A 23,042-nucleotide genomic window follows, 5' to 3' on the forward strand; every position below is an offset into this window, starting at 1 on the left:
GGCCAAGCAGCATCATAGGAGCTCTGCTCCTATGATGCTGCTTGGCCTGCTGTGTTCATCCAGCCCTGCACCTTGTTGTCTATGATAGCTTGGTCTCTTGTTGGCTCCAGGTGTTTTTTCTCAGAAAATACAGCAAAAGCACTTTATGAACTCTTCATGTAGCTACCTTTGGCCACCTGATTCTTTTAGTCTACACATCAGTTAAAATCCCCAATAATCGCTATATTTTTCTGACGAGTTCCCATTATCGCTTCCTCTATACTCCATCTACTGTGTATTTACTGTTAGGAAGCCTGCACACCACTCCCACTAGTGACTCCTTGCTTTTATCATTTCGCACCTCTAACCAAAGCACTTCTACATCCTGGTTTCCATAACCTAGCATCCCTCCTTATTTGGCTAACACTATCTTTTATTAACATTCATGTTTTCATACCTTCCTGTCTTTCCTAAGAGTCATGTACCCTTCATTAAGCTGGTCCCAATCTATGATACCCTGTAGCTATTCTGTGCAATGGTTATTTCTGTTTGCAACATCAATTCATCTATTTTGTTTCGGTTGCCATGTACATTCAGATACAAAGCCCTTACTTTTGTCTTTTTAATTTTTGCCTTTGTACACAGTAAGAGCATCCAACCCATCACTATGGTCATGAAGCTCTGACTGTACATGCAGTTAGCACTGTGATGGGCAATCTATGCCAGTGTGACATTGAACAGAACAGCAAAGGTGTCATGTAAGTTGTACATCTTCTATTGACATTGCTATGTAGAATCCTGGACATCATTAAGTGACAAAAAAGGACCAATGAGGAAGTGCTACAAAACACTGATCAGAGGTAACTACAGGACATTGTGCCAGAGAGATGATGTGATGAGCAGGAAAAATATTTCACCTCACGGACGCACATGTGCTGGTGACAACAGAACGAACACCAGATGACTAAAGTTGACTGGGGCTGGTCAAAGACCTGGTGACATACATTTAAGGAGAATCTTCAAAAGTAGAACACCACCCTGGGTTGGAGTGAAAGAAATCACAATGGACTGGTGGCACAGTCTTACTGCCCATTGTCCCGCACAGAACTGGACGAACTAAGTCTCAATAAGTGTAGGGCTACTAAAAGCCTCTCAATAAACTATAATATTGTAAACTGTATATTGAAATGCTGGTTACATGTTGTTGCTGATATCTGTGACAGTATACATGTACACCAACTAATTTATGCTATGGCATAATTAGGTACGAATTACTGAAAGTGATATATGCTCCTTTTCCCATTAGAAGGAGACATCTCCTGAACTGCCTATTCAACTCTCAGGTATACTGACCCACCAACTACTGAAATCCTTTCTTACTGACATTATGCTGGAACAGTACTACAAGATTTATAACGGAGCAAGGTGCTCAAAATTGGGTAATCATATTTGGATGCCATCAGAACTATATTTAATCACTATCTATAACATCATGACCCAGCACATTCCTCACTATCATTGCCATCAAACAAGGGGACCAACACTAGTTTAATGAGATATGTAGGAAAGTTTGGTAGGAACAGTACCAAGCATATGTAAAATCAAGGTGCCAACTTGTGAAGCTACAACATAGAACTACATGCATGCTAAACAGTAGAGGCAGCATGTTATAGGCAGAGATAGGCAATCACACAAAGAACAAATCAAATCCAGAAGCTCAGCATTGCTGCCAATTAAACAATTAAACAACAAGCCATAGAGGGAGGATGCAAAGACTTCTCCATCCTCAACAATACTAAATGGATGATTCATTTGACCTCCTCCTGAGGTACACACCATCACAGATGCCAGCCTTCAGCCAATTCGATTCACTCCACATGATATCAAAATATAGCAAAAGGGACTGGATACAGCAATTTTGTTTTTATTATATTTTCTACAGGATATAGCAAAACCTTTGGGCCTTGATAAGATTCAGCTGCAGTAACAGAGGTAGTATCCATAATTACCTATGCCTCTAGCCAAGCTGTTCCAGTACAGCTAAATGACAATACGGCTAACTGGCCAGATGTCCAGTACGTACAAAGCTGGGCAAACTCAAACCAACCCATTACTACCCATTTGGTCTCCTCTGAAAGTAATGGAAGTGGTCAACAGTACAATCAGACAGCACTTACTCAGCAATATTCACAATTTGTTCACCATCTATCACACACATGCTTGCAATGCAAGGCATATTTTCCACTTGACAGATTAGTGTTGCTCCAATGATATTCAGAAAACTCATTATGCAAGGCAAAACAGACCTCTTGATTGGCACCCTTACGATTCATTCCTTCCAACACTGGTGCATAGTGACAGCAAAATGTGTGATCTACAGAATGCCATGTACTAATAATATCTTCCAAACCCATGGCCACTATCTTCATAAAGAACACGGGCAACAAATGCATGTAAGCACCACCACAAATCCCCTTCCAAGTCATGCACCAACGTGACTTGAAACTATATCTCGGTTCTTTACTGCTGCCAGATTCCAAGATGAAAATCTTGTATTTCCCTTCCCAGCAGCATTATGGGGACACCCACTCTATGAGATTATTGACACTAAAGAAATTGGGTAAACACCACCTTCTCAGGACCAATTCTCAGGGTTGGAGGGAGGTAGGAAGAGAATGAGGATAGCAAGTCTGCTCGCTAATATACTGTAAGTTGATTGTTGCATGTAGAGCATGGGATTTTTTTGCACAATTCCAGTAATGGCCAATATTTATTCATTTTGTGTCTATCGGCTGTGTGTAGCCGATCACCTAGAAACATGTAAATGCTTTACTTCAAAGTTGCGGTCATATGTAAAGAGTCAGATGAAAGATTTCTTAATCCCAGAGGAGGCATTGAATTGATTTAGTAAATTTCAATTTTGTTCAGCTATGCTGAGCAGGATCATGATTTGTAGCTATCCCTTTATTTTCAAATCCATGGCTCACAGATCAAGGTGAATCAGAACTGCCATCTTTTGTAAATTTTGTAACTAGTTATTAACTTTATTGTGGTGCCTACATTTTACATGGATTGAATGTTTTGTTATGTAGGTAAATTTAAATATAAAGCACTAACTAATTTATATTAGATCCATGCCAATATATTTTAGTTAATGCAAAAAACTGAAAAAATGAAGAAATTTCATTGATACTATTTTAATAATTCAACAGTTTGCACCACTTAAGTTTAATATCAAATCTCTCAACTGGCAAACCTGTATCACCTTTGCTTCCAGTTAAATTTCTGAGCAATCTAATTTTGACTATGATCTGGAAAGTTGAGCTTTTTCGTCTCCCTTTCTCTCATATTTCCACGCAGCAGCATGGCACAGTTTAAAAATCAAGTAGCTTAGGGTATCAAATATGCTTTCCTCTCCAAGAAATGGATGCCCATGTGTTAAGCTGCCCAGGTGCTTCCCAGTTTTAATTTTTAAAATCAAGTTACAAATAGAATTATATCAAATCCCCATAAAGCAATACTACCTTTCATAATATTTTAAAACGTATTATCTAGGCCAGCATTTATTGCCCATCCTTAATTGTCCTTGAGAAGATGGTGGTGAGCTGCTTCCTTGACCCTCTGAAGTCCAAGTGCATTTAGAAGGCAGTTCTAAGATTTTGACCCAGAGATGGTGAAGGAATTACTACATTAGTCCAAGTCAGGATAGTGTGTGGTTTGCTGCCTTTTTCCTTCTAGGTGCTGTAGATTTCAGGTTTGGAAATGCTGTTGAAGGAGCCTTGTTAAATTATTGCATTGCATTTTGGAGATGTTACACACTGCTGTCACTGTGCTTTGGGATATGAAGGGGGTGACAGTCAAGTGGGCTACTTTGCCCTGGATGGTGCTGCAGCTTCTTGAGCATTGTTGGAGCTATATCAATCGCGGTAAGTGGTGAGTATTCCATCACATTTGGGTCTTGCAGATAATGACAGGCATTAGGGAGAGGAGTTATGTACTGCAGAATTTCTGGTGTCTGACCTGTTATGGTAGCAACAGTCTTTAAACAGGTGGTCCCATTTCCGGTTGGTGGCAATTGCCAGGGTATGACTCAATGCAAATTCAAAAATGGTAACATCATTGATGTCGAGGGAGATGATTAGATTCTTCCTTTTTGGAGATAGTCATCCCTTGGCACCTTTGTGGCACAAACATAACATGTGGCTTCTCAATTCAAGACTGGATTTCGTCTCGAGCTGGCTGGATATGGATAGTGACTGTTTCAGTAACTAATGTGATGATGATATGACTTTAAGAATTTATTTTGTCCTTTTTCTTTATAAGAAAGCTTGTAAGGCAGAGGCTCTGAGCAGTCTACCTGAACCACTAGAGTAAACAGCTTGGGAGGCCTTGGGTTTTTTTTTTAAGAAACAGCCTGAATGGGTGTGGTCAGCTCTCACAGATCCAGATTTCTAGGTTTTGGTTTTATTCAGAAGCATAAGCCACCTTTGGGGTCTCAAAAGAATTGGAAGCTTCAGTGAATATCACCTAGCTGCTACTTTCTCTGAATTTTCTCTGGTTTGTTTTTCCCTCCTGGATTGGAGAACTGCATGAGAGTATTTGTGTCCGAATTTTTTGCCAGGCGTGTGTTTATGGGATGTTGCTATATCTGAACTGTCAATTAGTAATAGTCATGGTATCAATTATTCGGTTAAGTTTTCTATTAGCTAAAATATTCTAAATTCCTCTTTCTTTTGTTTGTATTTTAACTGTAGTGTTTAAATAAATTGTTTTGCTTAAAGTCAAGTAGTTTGACCAGTCACATCACATCTGGAACATGTTTCTTCACTTCTACCTTAAAATCAGAAAACATTAGGGTCTAAGCTACCTTCTAAAATTACTTTGAGGGGGTCTGGTCTGGTCCAGAACACTAAGAATCTGCAATCATTATCGAACATCCTCATCTCTGACTTGATGTTGGAGCTCAGGTCATTGCTGAAGCAGCTGAAAATAGTAGGGCTGTGGACACTACCCTCAGGAACTTCTTCAGTTATATACCAGGACTAAGATAGACCTTCAACAACCACAATCATCCTCCTTTGTGCTAGGTAGGACTTCAAACAGAGAAGTCAACTTTATCGCCAAATTCCCACTGACTCCAGTTTTGCTAGTGCTCCCTGAATTCATACTCAGTCAAGTGCAGCCTTGTTGTTAAGGGCAAATATTTTCATTGGACCAGGAGTTCAACTGTCATCTGTAATTGGACTAAGGCTGTAATAATGTGAAGAACTAAATGGTCCTGGCAGAATTCAAACTGAACAGTAAGTAAGTTGTTGAGTATGTGCCATTGATGATGATTAAAAGCAGACCAAAGAGAAACTAATTAGCTGTGTCAGACTGGTTTTGCTTTTGTAAACATACTTGGGCAATTTTCCACTTTGCTTAGTAGATGCCAGTGTTGTTGTTGCACTATAGCTTGTCAAAGGGTGTGTCTAGTTTGGGAGATCAAGTCTTCAGTACTATTGTTGGAATGTTGTCAGGCCTATGTCCTTTGCAGTATCCAGTGCCTTCAAGTGTGTCTTGCTATCACTTAGAGTGAATCAAATTGGCTGAAGATTGACAATATAAACAGAAAGAACTGCAGATGCTGTAAATCAGAAGTAAAAACAGAAGTTGCTGGAAAAACTCAGCAGGTCTAGCAGCATCTATGAAGAGAAATCAGAGTTAACGTGTAGGGTCCAGTTCTGAGGAAGGGTCACTAGACCTGAAATATTAACTCTAATTTCTCTGCACAGATGCTACCAAATCTGCTGAATTTTTCCAGCAACTTCTGTTTCTGTGTCTAAAGTTTGGCATCTGTGATGTTGAGGTAATCAGTAGGAGGCTGAGATGAATCATTCACTCAGCACTTCTGATGATAGTTGCAAATTCTTCAGGATGTGCTGGGCTCCTTCATCACTCAGGATGGGGTTCTTAGTGAAGTCTTTTCTTGGTTCTTATTTTAATTGTTTGCCACCAGGCATGACTGGATATGGCAGAACTGAAGGGCTTAGATCTGTTCCTTTGGTTATAGAATCACTTAGCTCTGTCTATCACAGGTTAAACACTAGAAGGAGGACGCACATAGTCTTCATTAGGTTGATACCTCATTTTTAGGGTGCCTCGCACTGTTTGGTCATGCCGTCCTACGTTCTTCACTAAACTGGGTGAGATTGCATTTGCATTATGAGAAATGCTAGGGAAAAGCATCAAACATTTTTGAAGTGCATGGACCTGTAGTACGTGAGCCAGCACTTTTACCCAGAAAAGGAGAAATGCAAAGTAATCCCGGCACCTTCCTGGAAGTTTGGTAAAACTGCCTCTACAGCCGATAAACTCCCTGCTCACCATGAAGGGCAATGAATCTGCCGAAAATGACGACTAACATATAGTGTTTTCCTTCCACATCTCATTCTTAGACAAACTTATTTCCAATACTGAGCAATGGACACTAAGATTACGTGAACTGTTTGCTTGAAAGCATGAGAAAAATTAAAGATGGTAAAGTTATACTTTTTAAGATTATACAGGTGCAAAATAATAACTAAACAAACATATCTATGTATTTCTAAACGCCTCCAGTTGTCTATACTGACAACAAATGTAATGAATGAATTTGCATAATTAAATGCCAGAAAATTGCAAGACTTTTAATTGCATTTAATTACATGACAACTAACTCTTCAACATAGTAAATCTCTCAGGGCTACTGTGAGAAGTACCAAGTACTTGATCATTTGTAATCATATGTCCAGTCATACAAGAGGACATTTTTATAAAACAAACTATTGCACCCATATTAAAGGCTCCCGTTAAAGTGTAAACCATGAAGACAAAGTTTACACTTCAAGAGTGTTGACATAGCCCCTTCTAGTAATCCTAGCAATTGGCAATCCCCTTTAATGATTCATCCAGTAACAGGCAAGTTTCAACAAATACATTAAAGAAACGAACAACAATTTAAGTATATTTGGGAGTGATAAAGCTACAATTCAAACCAGTGGAATGAAACAAGATTAGAAACTTAAACAGCATGTTTGAACATTTCAAATGTTGAGCGAACTCAGACATTCTACTTAAAATTGGTTCCATTTATTTCAAATCAAAAGAATTTTTTCTTCATGTACAGATATTTGTATACCTCGTATCAGGGTTATAAATGGGGCAAAAGGATTTACAATTGTACGTTTTGATATTGAGTGCCAAAAGCATGATTATTGGTCATCAAAAATCTGATACTACAAGGGAAAGTAGTTTATCTCTCGTCTTTTGGAAGCTCCCCATTCACAGAAAGCTGGTTTATAAGTCTTCACAGAACAAGGATATTCACAAGGATTATGGTCTGAATTAGCAGAACACTTCCAAATAACATTATAAGTCTATTGTAAAATCCAGCACTGTGTTTAAATGCATAACTGGCTCCACTGGTAACATTTCCAATGCTGATTAACAATGGTATAAAACGGAGTAGACAATTGGCTTTAACTTGTGACTGATGAAATTGTGTAAAATAGGAGTAATATGAAAACTGAGAATTCTTTCAGCCCATCTTTTTAAAGTTTATATTGAGTTGTGTGAAGAAATGGGGGAAGACTTAGAAATATTTAAAAGCAATTCCCACCTAATCTACCCTGGTGGTAATCTGACATTCCAATCTTAATTCCACTTTATAACCTACTCAATATTGCTTTTGGAGAAACTCAGATCTAACCCTGACTTTGTTATTAAGCCTGCCGATAAGGAAGGTGCTGTTGTAGTCTGGCGCAGTGACCTCTATGTTGCAGAGGCTGAGCGCCAACTCTCTGATACCTCATCCTACCTTCCCCTGGACCTTGACCCCACCATGCCACATCAAGCCACTGTATCTACTATGGTAACTGATCTCACTTCATCCAGTGATTTCCCCTCCTCTGCTTCCAAGCTGACAGTCCCCCAGCCCTGCACAGCTCGCTTTACCTCCTCCCAAAAATCCACAAACAGGACTGTCCTGGCAGACCCATTGTTTCAGCCTGCTTCTGCCCCACAGAACTCATCTCTTCCTACCTGGACTCCGTCCTCTCCTCCCGGTGTAATCCCTGCCCACGTACATTCATGATTCTTCCGATGCCTTATGCCGGTTTCAAAACTTCCAGTATGCCGGTTCCAGCCACCACCTCTTTACCATGGACGTGCAATCCCCTTACACATCCATTCCCCACCAGGAGGGTCTTAAGGTTCTCTGCTTCTTCCTGGAGCAATGACCTGAACCATCCCCACCCACCACCACCCTCCTCCGCTTGGCCGAGCTCATCCTCACCCTCAACAACTTCTCTTAACTCCTCTCATTTTCTTCAGGTTAAGAGGGGTGGCCATGGGTACCCACATGGGCCCTAGTTATGCCTGTTTTTTCATGGGGTATGTGAAACATTCCTTCTTCCAATCCTGCCCTTACCCACAACTCTTTCTCTGATACATCGATGATATCATCGGTGCTGCTTCCCTCTCTCGTCCGGAATTGGAAAACTTCATCAATTTCGCCTCCAATTTCCACCCTGCCCCCACTTTCACCTGGTCTGTCTCTGACTCCTCCCTTCCCTTCCTCAACATGTTTCCATTTCTGGGGATAGACTGGCCACTAATATCCCCCACAAACCCACTGACTCCCACAGCTACCTGGACTATACATCCTCACACCCTGCTTCCTGTAAAGACTCCATCCCATTCTCTCAGTTCCTCTGTCTCTGTTAAATATGTTCAGATGAGGCCAATTTCGACAAGGGAGCCTCCGAAACGTCCACCTTCTTCCTCAACTGAGGACTCCCAGCTCCTTTGTCGACAGGGCCCTCAGCCAGGTTCGGCTCATCTCCCACACCTGCCCTCACCCCTTTTATCCCCTCCCGCAACAGCGATAGGGTTCCCCTTGTGCTTACCTACCATCCCACCAGCATCCACATCCAGAAGATCATCAGACGCCATTTCTGCCACCTCAGCAAGATGCCACCACCAGACACATATTCCACTCTCCTCCCTTGTCCGCCTTCCGCAGGGACAGTTCCCTCCGGGACACCCTGGTCCACACTTCCTTCACCCCCAACACCCCCCCCACAGCCCTACGGCACCTTCCCCTGTAACCAGCGAAGGTGCAACACCTGCCCATTTATCTCCACCCTCCCCAGTATCTAAGGGCCCAAACATACCCTCCAGGTGAAGCAACACTTCACCTGCATTTCCCAAAATTTAGTCTACTGCATTTGCTGCTCAATGTGGTCTCCTCTACACTGGGGAAATGAAGCGTAGACTGGATGACCACTTCGCAGAACATCTACATTCTGCTCGCAAAAAAGACCCTGAACTACCAGTTGCCTGCCACTTTAATGCACCACCCTGTTCCGTGGCCAACATCTCTGTCTCTGGCTTGCTGCAGCGTTCCAGCAAAACTCAATGCAAGCTGGAAGAACAACATCTCATTTTCCACTTGGGGACCCTGCAGCCCTCTGGACTCAATATGGAGTTCAATAATTTTAGGGCCTAAACTCTCCCATGTCCTAGCCCCTACCCCACACACCAGGCCTTGTTATCACATTGCCTGCCATTACGCACTACCTACTGTTAGTCACTAACAGTCCCCATTAACAGCTGGTCACCTTCCTAGCCAGACCATTATCAACTCCTTTGTCTATCCAACTGCTCTTCTCTCTCTTCGGGCTCTATCCTATTGTTTACTCCCTATCCCATCCCCTTCCCTTTTTTCTGCATATAAACTGACGTTTTCCCAGCCACCATCAGTTGAGGAAGGGTCACCGGACCCGAGACGTTAACTCTTTTTTCCTTCACAGATGCTGCCAGACCTGCAGAGCTTTTCCAGCAACTTTGTTGTTGTTTAATATTACTTTTCGTTGACTAAGGGTTAAATTATCCCTAGGACTTTTCTAACACTTAAAACACTGCAATATTACTCAAAATTGTCAACTTGTTTGGCATCAAGAAAAAAGTGTAGGTTAAACTGTTAATATCTGTTTTCTTACAAATAGACCGTGTGCTTACCAGTAACATAAATGGCTCTGAAGAGCAAACAAATATTCATTGAAGCTCTCAATTGGTTTTTCTTGTAGAACATAATCAATGCGATGCCCGCCATTTAGCATTCCGATCTTCACTGTTGAATCCTCATCCTTGGGTGATTCTGGACTTTCCACCAACTTTTGTTCTAGGATTTAAGTGACTACAGTATAAATCATGTAATTTCATGCTATTGTACAAGAAAACACCAAAGATACCTGGATCATTATTCTGGTTTATTAAAACTGAGTGTCTGCTCCCAATACATTCAAGATGGTGGCCAAGGGCCAACTGCACAAGCATGGTTTCATGGGTTTGCTTAAAAGGACCTCTACAACTTGATGATTTTCCTACCAAAGAATACTAACTTATGTAACATTTATTTAGCTACAAACAGTCCGTAATTAAAAAAATGGGATGACTCCAATAGTACAACTTGCTTCATCCGTATGGCATTACCTGGTGCATACCTTGCTATTTCTGCAATGAGCCCATTGATACCTATCAATCCAAATTGTATCTGCAGGCCCATGGCTTATGAAAGAATTGCAATGTATGACATTTTAACTTTTATTTTGTTTTTTATTTTCATGCTAACAAGACTGTAGTGCTGAACTTTTTAAACTTATTTCTTTATTTTTCTATTTCTATAATTAAGATTTTGTACCTAGGAACTTTGTAGCCAAGATGGTGCCACGTGGGTGACATTGTACATTTCTCACTGTACTCTTGTACCCCGTACTGAGCACACATGACAATAAAACCTTAATCTAAATATTCTAAATTGAGCATGTGTAACTTTTAAGGCAGAGATTATCTAAGAAATTCTTTCATTATGCTGCTTATTGTTGAGAGGGTGGTTGATCCATAAATATCTTATGTATTTTCTAATCCTATCCCCTTTTTCCTGCATCTATCTAACACTTCAAAATAAATGCAGTGATTTTGAGCATGCACGAGGTGCTCCAACTGGTGATATTGTTGGCCACGAGGGGAGGCAATAGCCTCCCGGTATTATCACTGGACTATTAATCCAGAGACCCAGATAATGCTCTGGGTTCGAATCCCGCCATGGCAAATGGTGGAATTTGATTTCCATAAATATCAGGAATTAGGAATCAAATGATAACCATGAATCTGCTGCCGATTGATGGAAAAAACCCATCTGGTTCACTAATGTCCTTTAGGGAAGGAAATTGTCATCCTTACCTGGTCTGGCCTACATGTGACTCCAGACCCACAGCAATGCAGTTGACTCTGAACTGCCCTCTGGGCAATTAGGGATGGGCAATAAATGCTGCCTAAAAGCGACGCCCTCGTCTCATGAACGAATATAAAAAAAGCCTCATTATAAGAAGTCAGCAGAGCTTTCATGTAATTTGTATTTATTCATAATATACCCATTATCCTTAGAATTCTGAACAACCTCAAGGATTACATGGTTTAAGAAGGCAGCTCCCTACTGCTTTCTTCAGGGAAATTAGGGCTGAAGGCAGACTTAGCCTATGACTACCACATTCCATGAACAAAAAAAGAGTTCTGCCTAATATTGAAACTGCAGTTAAAACATATAAAGTCATTGTTGCACAAGGTTAATAATATAAGATATCTGAGATCCAAATTATAATTCAAATCCAGTATGTGAATGAACTTCAGTCCACTACAAAATACAGTCCAATTATCATTCTTCCTATCTTTGCAAGAGGCAACACTGTAATTTTATCCTTCTCTGGTGAAGAAAGCCAGGTCTCCAGAGAAAGGAAAAACATATTTCTAATTTTTGTGAGGTCAAAAACTTGGTACCTGGTGCAGTGAGGAGCTACTGTGTCTTTTTAAGACAAAGGAAGAACAAATATGTAAAGAAAGTAGGTGGCAAAAGCACATCAAAAAAAAGCAGCTAAGATCAAACCATGCAGTTTTAAAACAATAATTGGAAAAGATAGTTAGTAATACACGCTATCACTTGACTGTTTCATTTGACATGACATCTATCAAATTATAGTCATATGAAGTGGAAGACAAATTAATATGGTATGGTGTTCAGCACATCTGTGGGCTGTGATGAGCTGTGGCAGCATCAGCAGACAGTCTATTGCCTCAACCCCACCTTATATTAGAAGCACTGGCGGTAGTTTAAAATTAAACGAGACTAATTGCTACCAGCATCAGTCCCATGTTTCTGCCCATTTTTGAAACTTGAATCTACTGACATCAAAAGCTTTACCTTTCGTTCTCACCTCACCACCCCCAGCCCCCATTTTTTCAAGATACCCCTGCAACTGTCAACTTGTTTAATCATGTACATGCACATAACCACTCCAATGTTTTGTGCAGCACGATGGCATGCCGATCGCAGCACTGACTTCCAGCTGCACTCAGGCTTCGGAGGTCGTGCAGCCGGAAAGAAAATTAGAGGGAATATGCCTTCACATTCACTCTTCAATGTTCACATTCTGAACAAAAGTTACCAGCATTGCTCCATCCCCACTTCTAACACCAAGCACAAGAAGCTTAAATTTATCCAGCAATACAATCAGAGATTATCAAGGCAGCTGCATTTTTAAATCAATCCTTTTGCCTTACTATCAGGCACTAGATATTCAGTCCCTCGACCGCTTTCACCTTGAACTCGTTTCCTCCTTTTTTTTTGATAAATTATCCTCTCTTGCTCTCTCCAACCTCATCTCAGCGATAAGAACCATCTCTTGCTCACTTGATTTCTTTCTCATTTCTGTCTCCTGCAACTCTGAACAAATAACTCCAGTTACTGACATAGTTAATTGCTCTCTATTCTCACATATTGTGCATCTATCATTGAACAGTGGCATTAACATTACACTCCTGTGACAAAGAAAACTTATCCTTCCATTTTCAATAATGCCCGATATCTTTGGTCTCTACTCCTTGAGCATATTGTCAACTCTTAGCTGCGCACCCGTTATTTCCATAATTTCTTGTTCCAATCCCTCCAGTTCAGCTTTCAAACTATTCAAAGCATGAAACCACCCAAAATCATAACAAATATGCTCTGCGATTGTGACTACGATACATTATAGTTCCTTTTCCTATACAAACTTCTTACAGCAAGATTGACCGAAACATCTTCCTCTTCCTCTGATGCCAGACTTCTTCATCCTACTTGGTGACACTATCCTTGCATGATTATATTACAATTATCCAAAAAATAAATGCATCATCATCAGCAATGGCTTCTCCCTCATTTCCCTGTGGCACCAAGAATCTCTCTCTAAAATGTGGACAATATAAACATGAGATAACAAGGTGTAGAGCTGCATGAACACAGCAGGCCAAGTTGATAAACACACTTAACTGTGCTGGCTGAACATAACACTAAAGAAATTCAGTAATTTTTGTGTAAATGAATATATCTTTCCATAAGTATTAAAACTTAAAAATTATATAATAGTGCCGGATAACATTTACCTTCCTCCACATGTTTTTCTTCCTCCTCTTTAATTTGGTTAGCTACCTTCTCTAGCTCAGCTTGCAGCTGGGTTGAGGAGGTGTGGGCACGTGCAAATTCATTCAGCGTCTGCCAGGCATTCTTCAGAGAACTAATGAAGCCTTGTTTCAAATCCGAGCCCATGCGGGACAGGCTTTCCTTCAACTCTAGAAAAGAAAAGCAAGTAAATTGCATCACCCTGGTCCTCTCACTAAACAATTTCAAATGTAATTCTTACAAACTTAGCTCAGCTTTGAGAAGAACAATCAAATATTGAAAGGTAGCAGTAAATACCATCTTTGAGATGGAGCATGATGTAATCCCCTCTCCTCTACTTGTGTTTAGAAGAATGATAGGTGATCCAAATGGGACTTGGGAAATTTTGAGAGGACTTCATAGATTAATAGAGACATTGCTTCTGCTGGCTTTAACAATTATGGGGTGTAGTTTCAGGGACTCATCAATCAAGACCTAGAAATGATCCTAAAATGACCATTCATGCCATTATGGAAATTAAAAATTATATACAAGTGAGATATCACATTCAAATTAGTGTGAGGATCAAATGTAGAATGCTTAGTATGGAAAGGTTGGAATTAGAACATGACAGAATTGTGAATCACAGAGATTAAGGCCCAGACTGAAAATTGTACAGCTATGTTCACAAAGTCTGAGGTTAACTACTTTTATTTTCCCCTGCAAGAATATTACACTACAAGTAGGAAGTCACGAACAGCAGATCAAATGCTTTGAAATTACTCATTTGAAGACTTGGTCAGTGATGTAAGAAAAAAAGCACAGGGGCATCTGCTGCGATTGATGAGAAAAGCCGATTGTGGATAGGCACATAGAGGATAGTTAAACGTAGGGTATGCAGGGTAGATTGATCTTAGTAGGATAATAGGTCGGCACAACATCGTGGGCCGAAGGGCCTGTACTGCGCTGTACTGTTCTATATTCTATGGAGTGAAGTTAGGTGTTGTCTAGAAGGCAGAAACAAGGGACTGTAAGGAAAGATGATGATGATTTATGCTGGGATCATCCTGTGAATATCAGAAATAAATGATAATTAATGCTTCAGACATAGTTCATATGAAGTAAACTTGAAAGAAGAAACTGATTGTTTTGTAAGAGAAACTGAACGTTTTTAAAGAAAATGTAACTTGCCAGGTGGTGGTCAGTTTCATTCTCTCTCTCTCACACAGACACACACACCAACACAGACACACACATACACCGTTTTTACTTTAATTTCAGAGATGTGCACGAAGGCATGCACTAAACACATAAGAAACCAACAGCAGCATCTTCAGCATCAATTCTCACAGCAGTAGTGTAGGTCACAACAAATATGTGAATGACAGCTGAGGATAGAATGGAAAGCTCAAGGAGTTAGAATTTGAACTTCTAGTTGCTAGTAAATACAAACTTGTTTTGTATTATTGCCCATCAAAACCTGTGGCCATGTTCTGCAGACATTTCCCAAATATGCTGGCATAGTCACTGCAGAATTGAAATGCACTTTTATTTTCAAGGGATAGGTCACATTTGCTTGATTGTTAAAAAAAATCATTAATGGGATGAGGGTGTTGCCGGCTAGGCAGCATTTATTGCCCATCCCTAATTGCCCCGAGAGGAATTCAGAGTCAACTATATTGCTGTGGGTCTGGAGTCACATGTGGGCCAGACTAGGTAAAGATGGCAGTTTCCTTCCCTAAAAGGCATTAGTGAACCAGATGGGTTTTTCCAACAATCGACAACGACAATCGATTCATGGTCGTCATTAGATTCTTAATTCCAGATTATACTTTTATTTTGAATTCAAATTCCACCATCTGCTGTGGAGGGATTTCAACCCGCAACCCCAGAACATTATCTGGGTCTCTGGATTAACAGTCCAGCGATAACATCACTTGGCCATCCCTATGATGTATCAGAAAAATAACCATATAGAGTCATAGAAATGTACAGCATGAAACAGATCCTTCGGTCCAACTCGTCCATGCCAAAAACATACCCTAAATTAATCTTGTCCCATTTGCCAGAATTAGCCCATATCCCTCCAAACCCTTCCTATTCATATACCTATCTAGATTACTTTTAAATATTGTAATTGTACCAGCCTCCTCCACTTCCTCTAACAGCTCATTCCATATATGCATCACTGTCCATGGGTATAGTGCCGGAAGATTGGAAAGAGGCAAACGTCATTCCCTTGTTCAAAAAAGGGAGCAGGGATAACCCTGGAAATTACAGGCCAGTTAGTTTTACGTCAATGGTGGGCAAATTATTGGAAAGGGCTCTGAGAGACAGAATTTATGATCACTTGGAAAGGCACAGTTTGACTCGTGATAGTCAGTATGGGTTTGTGAGGGGTAGATCATGCCTCACAAACATTATTGAATTCTTTGAAGAGGTGACCAAACACGTGGATGAAGATGGAGCAGTGGATGTGGTATACATTAATTTAAGTAAGGCGTTTGATAAGGTTCCCCATGGTAGGCTCATGCAGAAGGTAAGGAGGCATGGGATAGGGGGAAATGTGGCAGATTGGATTCAGATTTGGCTGACCCTTAGAAGACAAAGGGTGGTAGTGGACGGAAAATATTCAACATGATGCTCAGTTACAAGTGGTGTACCACAAGGATCTGTTCTGGGTCCTCTTCTACTTGTGATTTTTGTAAATGATTTGGATGAAGGAGTGGAAGGGTGGATTAGCAAGTTCTCGGATGATACGAAGGTGGGTCACGTTGTGGACAGTGCGGAGGGCTGTTCTAGGTTACAAAGGGACATTGACAGAATGCAGAGCTGGGCTGAGAAGTGGCAGATGGAGTTTAACCCTGAAAAGTGTGAGGTGATTCATTTTGGAAGGACAAACTTGAAAGCAGAATACTGGGTTAATGGAAAGATTCTTGGCAGTGTGGAGGAGCAGAGGGATCTTGGGGTTCATGTTCACAGTTCCCTGAGAGCTGCCACCCAGGTGGATAGAGTTGTTAAGAAGGCGTATGGTGTGTTAGCTTTCATTAATAGAGGGATTGAGTTCAAGAGCCGTGAAGTTATGCTCCAGCTATACAAAAGCCTGGTTCGGCCACATCTGGAGTATTGTGTCCAGTTCTGGTCACCTTATTACAGGAAAGATGTGGAAGCATGAGAAAAGGTGCAGAGGAGATTTACCAGGATGTTGCCTGGAATGGAGGGAAGGTCTTACGAGGAAAGGTTGAGAGAGCTAGGGCTTTTCTCTTTAGAACGATGAAGGATGAGAGGTGACTTGACAGAGGTGTACAAAATGATCAGAGGTATAGATAGAGTAGACAGCCAGAGACTTTTTCCTAGGGTGGAGCTAGCTTTTACGAGGGGACATAGTTTTAAAGTGAAAGGAGGTAGATATCGGAGAGACGTCAGAGGTAGGTTCTTTACTCAGAGTGGTAGGGGCGTGGAATGCATTGCCGGAGAGGGTAGTGGAGTCGGCCTCATTAGGGGCATTTAAGCGGCTATTAGAGAGGCATATGGATGATAGTATAAGGTAGCAGTGGAGGTTAGATAGACCTTAGGTTTAGGGTAAAAGTTCGGCACATAATCGTGGGCCGAAGGGCCTGTAGTGTGCTGTACTATTCTATGTTCTTATATGCCTCACCCTCTGCATGAAAAAACTGCCCTTCAGATCCCTTTTTAAATCTTTCCCCTCTCACCTTAGATCTTTGCCCTCTGGTTTTGGACTCCCCCACCCTGGGGTAAAGACCTTGCCTATTTACCTTATCCATGGCCCTCATGATTTTAAAAACCTCCATGATCACCCCTCAGCCTTTGACCCTCCAGGGAAAAATAGCCCCAGCCTATTCAGCCTCTCCCTGTAGCTCAAACCCTCCAACCCTGGCAACATCCTTGTAAATCTTTTCTGAATCCTTTCAAGTTTTACAACATTCTTTCTATAGCAGGACAACCAGAATTACATGCAGTATTCCAAAAGTGGCTTAACGAATGTCCTGTACAGCCACAACAGGAGCTCCCAACTCCTATACTCAATCACAACTCATACTCAATATACTGACCGATAAAGGCAAGCATACCAAACACCTTCTTCACTCTACTTTCAACCTGCGACTCCACTTTCAAGGAACTCTGAGCCTTCACTCCAAGATCTGTGTGTTTAACAACACTCCCCAGGACCCTACCATTAAGTGTATAAGTCCTGTACTGATTTGCCTTACCAAACTGCAGCACCTCACATTTATCTAAATTAAACTCCATCTGCCACTCCCCATCTGATCAAGATCCTGTTGTTCTCAGGTAATCTTCACTGTCCACTACACCTCCAATGTTGGTGCCATCTGCAAACTTACTAACCAAACCTCCTACCTTCACATCCAAATCGTTTCTATAAATGATGAAAAGCAGCGGACCCAGTACAGATCCATATATTGAGGAAAACTGAAAATATTCTCTCCAACCCAGCAAATATTCCAGATTTGCAGTAATGTTTAGAGTTAGCATTGATCTAGAGATTTTTTTTGGAGTAAAACTTACACCAAGTAATGGAGATGCATTTGTTGTTTTGATTGCTGAATTGAGAATAATTGAATTCTGCAATTCAAAGCTTCTCAAGAGGACAAAATGAGGCATGGAATCATAAAAATGTCAGATTATTTATTAAATAGGAAAAAGCTGTAAGTGGTTATCAAAAACAATCTTCCAGATAAGAAATCCAGAGATAAATTTTCATCCTCAATAACAGTTTGCAAGAACAGAGCCAAAGGAATGTTTTTTGATGGAAGTGTTAGGGCTATGGCTTTGAAAGATACATAGACAGAGGAAGAATCATTCAGACTATGCTAGTTTTTTTATAAAATCATGAATGAGACATGGGTGTCACTGGCTGGGCTGACATTTATTGCTTGTACCTGGTTGCCTTTAAGAAAGTAGTGGTGAGCTGTGAACGTGCTGTAGGTAGATCCACAATGCTGTTAGGGAGTGAATTTGAGGAATTTGACCCAGCAAGACTGAAGGAACAGCAATATAGTTCCAAGTCAGGATGGGAAGTGGCTTGGAGGGGAACTTGCAGGTGGTTATGTCCTCAACGTATTGAGTATGAGGTGCATGAAAGGAATTTAGGAGTTCTGTTTACGGCAATGAGGTCCAGGAAGCAGGAAGTGGATCTCATGAACAGTTTGTGCTTGGAAATGATATGAGGAAGATTACAGTTGGGAGAATGAAATAGGTTTTGGTTAGTTTTGGGTGGGAAGTGTCAGAGGGAGGAGGAGGAAAAGCAGCAAAGGCAAGTTAGATATGGCTTCTATCGCAGCACCAATGAAGTTGAGATATCAGCAATTGTTGGAGCTAAGGTCAAGAAAGACAGGGAGAGGGGTACAAATAGACATCTATTGGCTCAAAAGAACAAGGTTATTTTTGCTGTTCAGCACAGTCCCACAGCATTGCGTCATTTTGGCATTGGAAGGAACGATCCAATATCCTTTGTCATTCAACCAGCCTGATATCTGGTTAAACTCAAATCTATGTCCTTTAGACTAAAGGAATGACTGAACTGAACAAAACAAAACCTAAGAACTGTGGATTCTGTAATCTGAACCAAAAACAGAAACTTCTGGAGAATCTGAAGGAGGATCACTGGACCCAAAACGTTAACTCTGCTTTCTCTCCGCAGATGCTGCTAGACCTGCTGAGTTTCTCGAGCAATGTTAAGGAAATAACTGGATGGGAGACAAAGACAGAGGTGAGGAGAAGTATTAAAATTAATGAAGGGCCAGAGTGTATATGGTTGCTAGGTTGAAAGTGAAGTTCTTAGTGTCTTGGGGAAACTTCTCCTGAGGAATCACAGAAGGAATTGAGTCGGCAATTCCCCACTGTCAAAACATAATCTGCTTTTAAGTTTGTTTTAAAAATATTTAAATTATTTACTAATTTAGGGCAGTCAAAACACTATTTTAAATTATGCTTTTAGTTGTTAGCACTTTAATAAATGGGAAATTCATAAATAAAATATTAAACTTTGATTAATGGTAGTATCTCCAAAATTAGTCACTAAAGAGTCATGCACTTTGGTGTTTTGGAAAGCCAAAGTAATGTAGTACACTCTGGCTGTTTTACAATCTTTGATCAGATAATTAATTTTGCAGTATACAAAACACTTGTGCATTTCAATTACATCTCAAATTAGCATTTGTGAAATTAGGATCACAACTGAAATCACAGAACATTGGAGAAAGATACAGGTGAGGATAATGAAAGTAAATACCATTCATGTATTTACTGTCTGCATAAGTTAGTATCTAATAATTTTGATAAGAATATTTAGACTGATTGCTATGTTAATATTCAAACAGATGTTTATTCAAAATAAATTCAGCAGATTAGGTTTTGAAAAGGCTCACATTTATATTACACGCTTCTCAGCTACAAAACATCCTAAAGTGATTTACAACTATTAAAGCACTTCTTGAAATGTAGTTTTGCTATGAAGCAAACAGCAAGCTTCCACTCGCAAATCCTTCTGCACAATTATGAAACAATGGAAGAGAACAGAGCTAATCTCCAAAGTGGTAGGGCTGGACATTTCAGCTAGAAAAAATGCGATTCAGAATTTGAGAGGACTAGGCTAACAAAGAGAAGCTTCCCCTCCCTGGCAGTGCCTTGTTGCTGCTACTCCTACATTGTGCACTCCAGGCTGCCCAGCCTTTTGTAGCTACTGCATAACTGGAGGAATTGCTCTTTCTGCGCCCGGGAATCCGTGCCCATGGTTGTTGCAACAATTGCCCGTTGCTACCTCCTCATCCAGTTTCCAGACATGAAGCAGCAGCCAACCAAAGCCTCCAGTGAACATGTACAAGGCCAAAAGGCAAATTCTCCAGGTTGGATTGATGAAAGCAGAAGAACATAAAGAAATAGGAGCAGGGTTCTGCATGGTAGACTAATTAGTAGAGTTAGATCACATGGGATTCAGGGTGAGGTTGCCATTTGGATACAAAACCAGCTTGATGGTAGGATTCAGAGGGTGGTGGTCGAGGATTATTTTTCAGGCCTGTAGGCCTGAGACCAGTGGTGTTCCAATTAGATTGGTACTGGGCTCACTTTCGTTTGTCATTTGTATAAAGATGTGGATCAGAATATAGGAGGCACAGTCGGTAAGTTTGCAGACAACACAAGAATTGGTGGTATAGTGGACAGTGAAGAAGGCTAAGATTTCAAAGAGATCTTGATCAATTGGGTCAAACGGGCTGAGGATTGGCAGATGGAGTTGAATTTGGATAAATGTGAGGTATTGCATTTTGGTAAAACAAATAAGGGCAGGACTTATACAATTAATGGCAGGGCCCTGGGTAGTGTTTTAGAACAGAGAGAGACATAGGGGTTCAGGTACATAAATCTTTGAAATTTACATCACAGATAGATGGGGTTGCTAGGAAGGCGTTTAGCACATTTGCCTTCATTGCTCAGACCTTTAGGTATAGGGGTTGGGACATCATTTTGGGGTTGTAAAGGACGTTGGTGAGGCCTGTTCTGGTCACCATGCTATAGGAAAAATATCATTAAATTGGACAGGGTTCAGAAAAGATTTACCAAGATGTTGCTGGAATGAAGGGTTTGAGTTATAAAAATAGGCTGAATAGGCTGGAATGTTTATCACTGGAGCATAGGAGGTTGAGAGGTGATCTTATAGAGGTTTATAAAATCATGAGTGCATAGATAAGATGAATAGCAAGGGTCTTTTCCCTAGGGTCAGGTGAGTTCAAAACTAGGGGGCATATTTTTAAGGTGAGAGGACAGAGCTTTAAAAAGGACATCATGGCCAACTGTTTTTTTTTTTTTTTTTTTTACACAGAGTCGTTCATATGTAGAATGAACTACCAGAAGAAGTGGTGGATGCAGGTACAGTTACAACATTTAAAAGACATTTGGATAAGTACACAAATAGGAAAGGCTTGGAGGGATATGGCCCAAGTGCAGGCAGGTAAGGCTAGTTTAGTTTGGAAACAGACTGGTTGGACCAAAATGTCCAACTCGGAGTAGGTCATTTAGCCCTTCGAGCCTGTCCCACCATTTGATAAGATCATGGCTGATCTGCCTACTCCTCAGCTCCTCTTTCATACCAGCTCCTCAATCTTCAACTCCCAGATATTTCAAAAATCTGTCCATCTCCTGTTCAAATACTTTCAGGTGATCTAGCCTCCAAGCCACTCTTAGGTGCAAAATTTCAGACATTCACTATTCTAAGAGGGAAGGAATTCCTTTGCATACTTATTTCTTCCATTTCAGTTCAGAAACTTCCTCGCAACATCACCTTGTCAATACCACTCAGAATGCTGTATGAGAGTTGGGACGTTATGTTGAGATTGTACAGGACATTGTTCCAGTAGAAACCTCACCAATGTGTTCAGTTCTGGTCGCCCAGTTATAGGAAGGATATTATCAAGCTGGAGAGGGCTCAGAAAAGATTTACCAGAATATTGCCAGATATGGAAGGTTTGAGTTATAAAGAAAGGCTGAATAGGTTGGGACTGTTCTTCGCTGGAGCATTGGAGGTTTTGAGGTGACCTGAAAGAAGTTTATAAAATAATGAGAGGTACAGATAGAGTTGATGATAGTTATCTTTTCCCCAAGATGGGGAATTTCAAGACTAGGGGGCACATTTTTAAGCTGAGAGGAGAGAGTCTGAAAAAAGACATGAGGCAATTTTTTTTTCCACAGAGGGTGGTTCGCCTGTGGAATGAACATCCTGAGGAAGTGGTGGTTGCATGTATAATTACAACATTTAGAACACATTTGGATGGATAAATGAATAGGAAAGGTTTGGAGGGATATGGGCCAGGAGCAGGCAGGTAGGACTAATTTAGTTTGGGATTATGTTCGGTAGGGACTGGTTGGACCGAAGGATCTGTATGACTCTTTGGACTGTGGGAGGAAATCCACACAGATATCTTCCCAAGTCTCTCCCTCTCCCACCGCAAGTCACCAGTGTGTGTGCTGCAATAGGGTCCAAGCAATTGATTGTAATAGGGGACTCTCTAGTCTGGGGCACAGAGAGATGTTTCTGCAGCCATCAGTGAGACATCTGAATGGTGTGTTGCCACCCTGGTTCCAGGGTCAAGGATGTCTGGGTGCGGATGCAGAATATCCCAAAGGGGTAGAGTGGCCGTCAGAAGGTCATTGTGTACATCGGTACCAATGACATAGATATGGAAAAGGCTGAGGCTCTGCAGAGAGAATATAGTAAACTAGGCAGGAAGTTAAAAAGTAGGTGCTCAAAGGTAGTAATATCTGGTCAACTACCGGTACCACATGCTAGTGACAGTAGGAACAAGAAGATACAGCAGATGAATGCATGGCTGAAGAGCTGGAGCAGGGGGCAAGAATTCACATTTTTGGACCCTTGGGGGATCTCTTCAGGGATAGAAATGATATGTTGACGAGGGACACATTGCACCTGAATTGGAAGGAACCAATATTGTGTGTGTGTGTGTGTGTGTGTGTGTGTGTGTGTGTGTGTGTGTGTGTGTGTGTGTGTGTGTGTGTGTGTGTGTGTGTGTGTCTG

The 23,042-nt window shown here is 41.0% G+C and overlaps 1 protein-coding gene across 1 annotated transcript in view; it reads right to left on the reverse strand.

The window, feature by feature from the left end:
• The window catches only part of LOC109912023 (SEC23-interacting protein), a 101,933-nt gene that overhangs the window by 22,591 nt on the left and 56,300 nt on the right, over nucleotides 1–23,042 (reverse strand). The window contains exons 13-14 of the mRNA XM_048609199.1: nucleotides 13,480–13,665; nucleotides 10,021–10,183 (exon numbers count right to left, since the gene is read on the reverse strand). Coding sequence (XP_048465156.1) covers nucleotides 10,021–10,183; nucleotides 13,480–13,665 — 349 coding nt within the window. The remainder of the gene's footprint in view (nucleotides 1–10,020; nucleotides 10,184–13,479; nucleotides 13,666–23,042) is intronic.

The sequence above is a fragment of the Rhincodon typus genome, chromosome 20 (assembly GCF_021869965.1).
Source record: "Rhincodon typus isolate 14 chromosome 20, sRhiTyp1.1, whole genome shotgun sequence".
NCBI lineage: Eukaryota > Metazoa > Chordata > Chondrichthyes > Orectolobiformes > Rhincodontidae > Rhincodon > Rhincodon typus.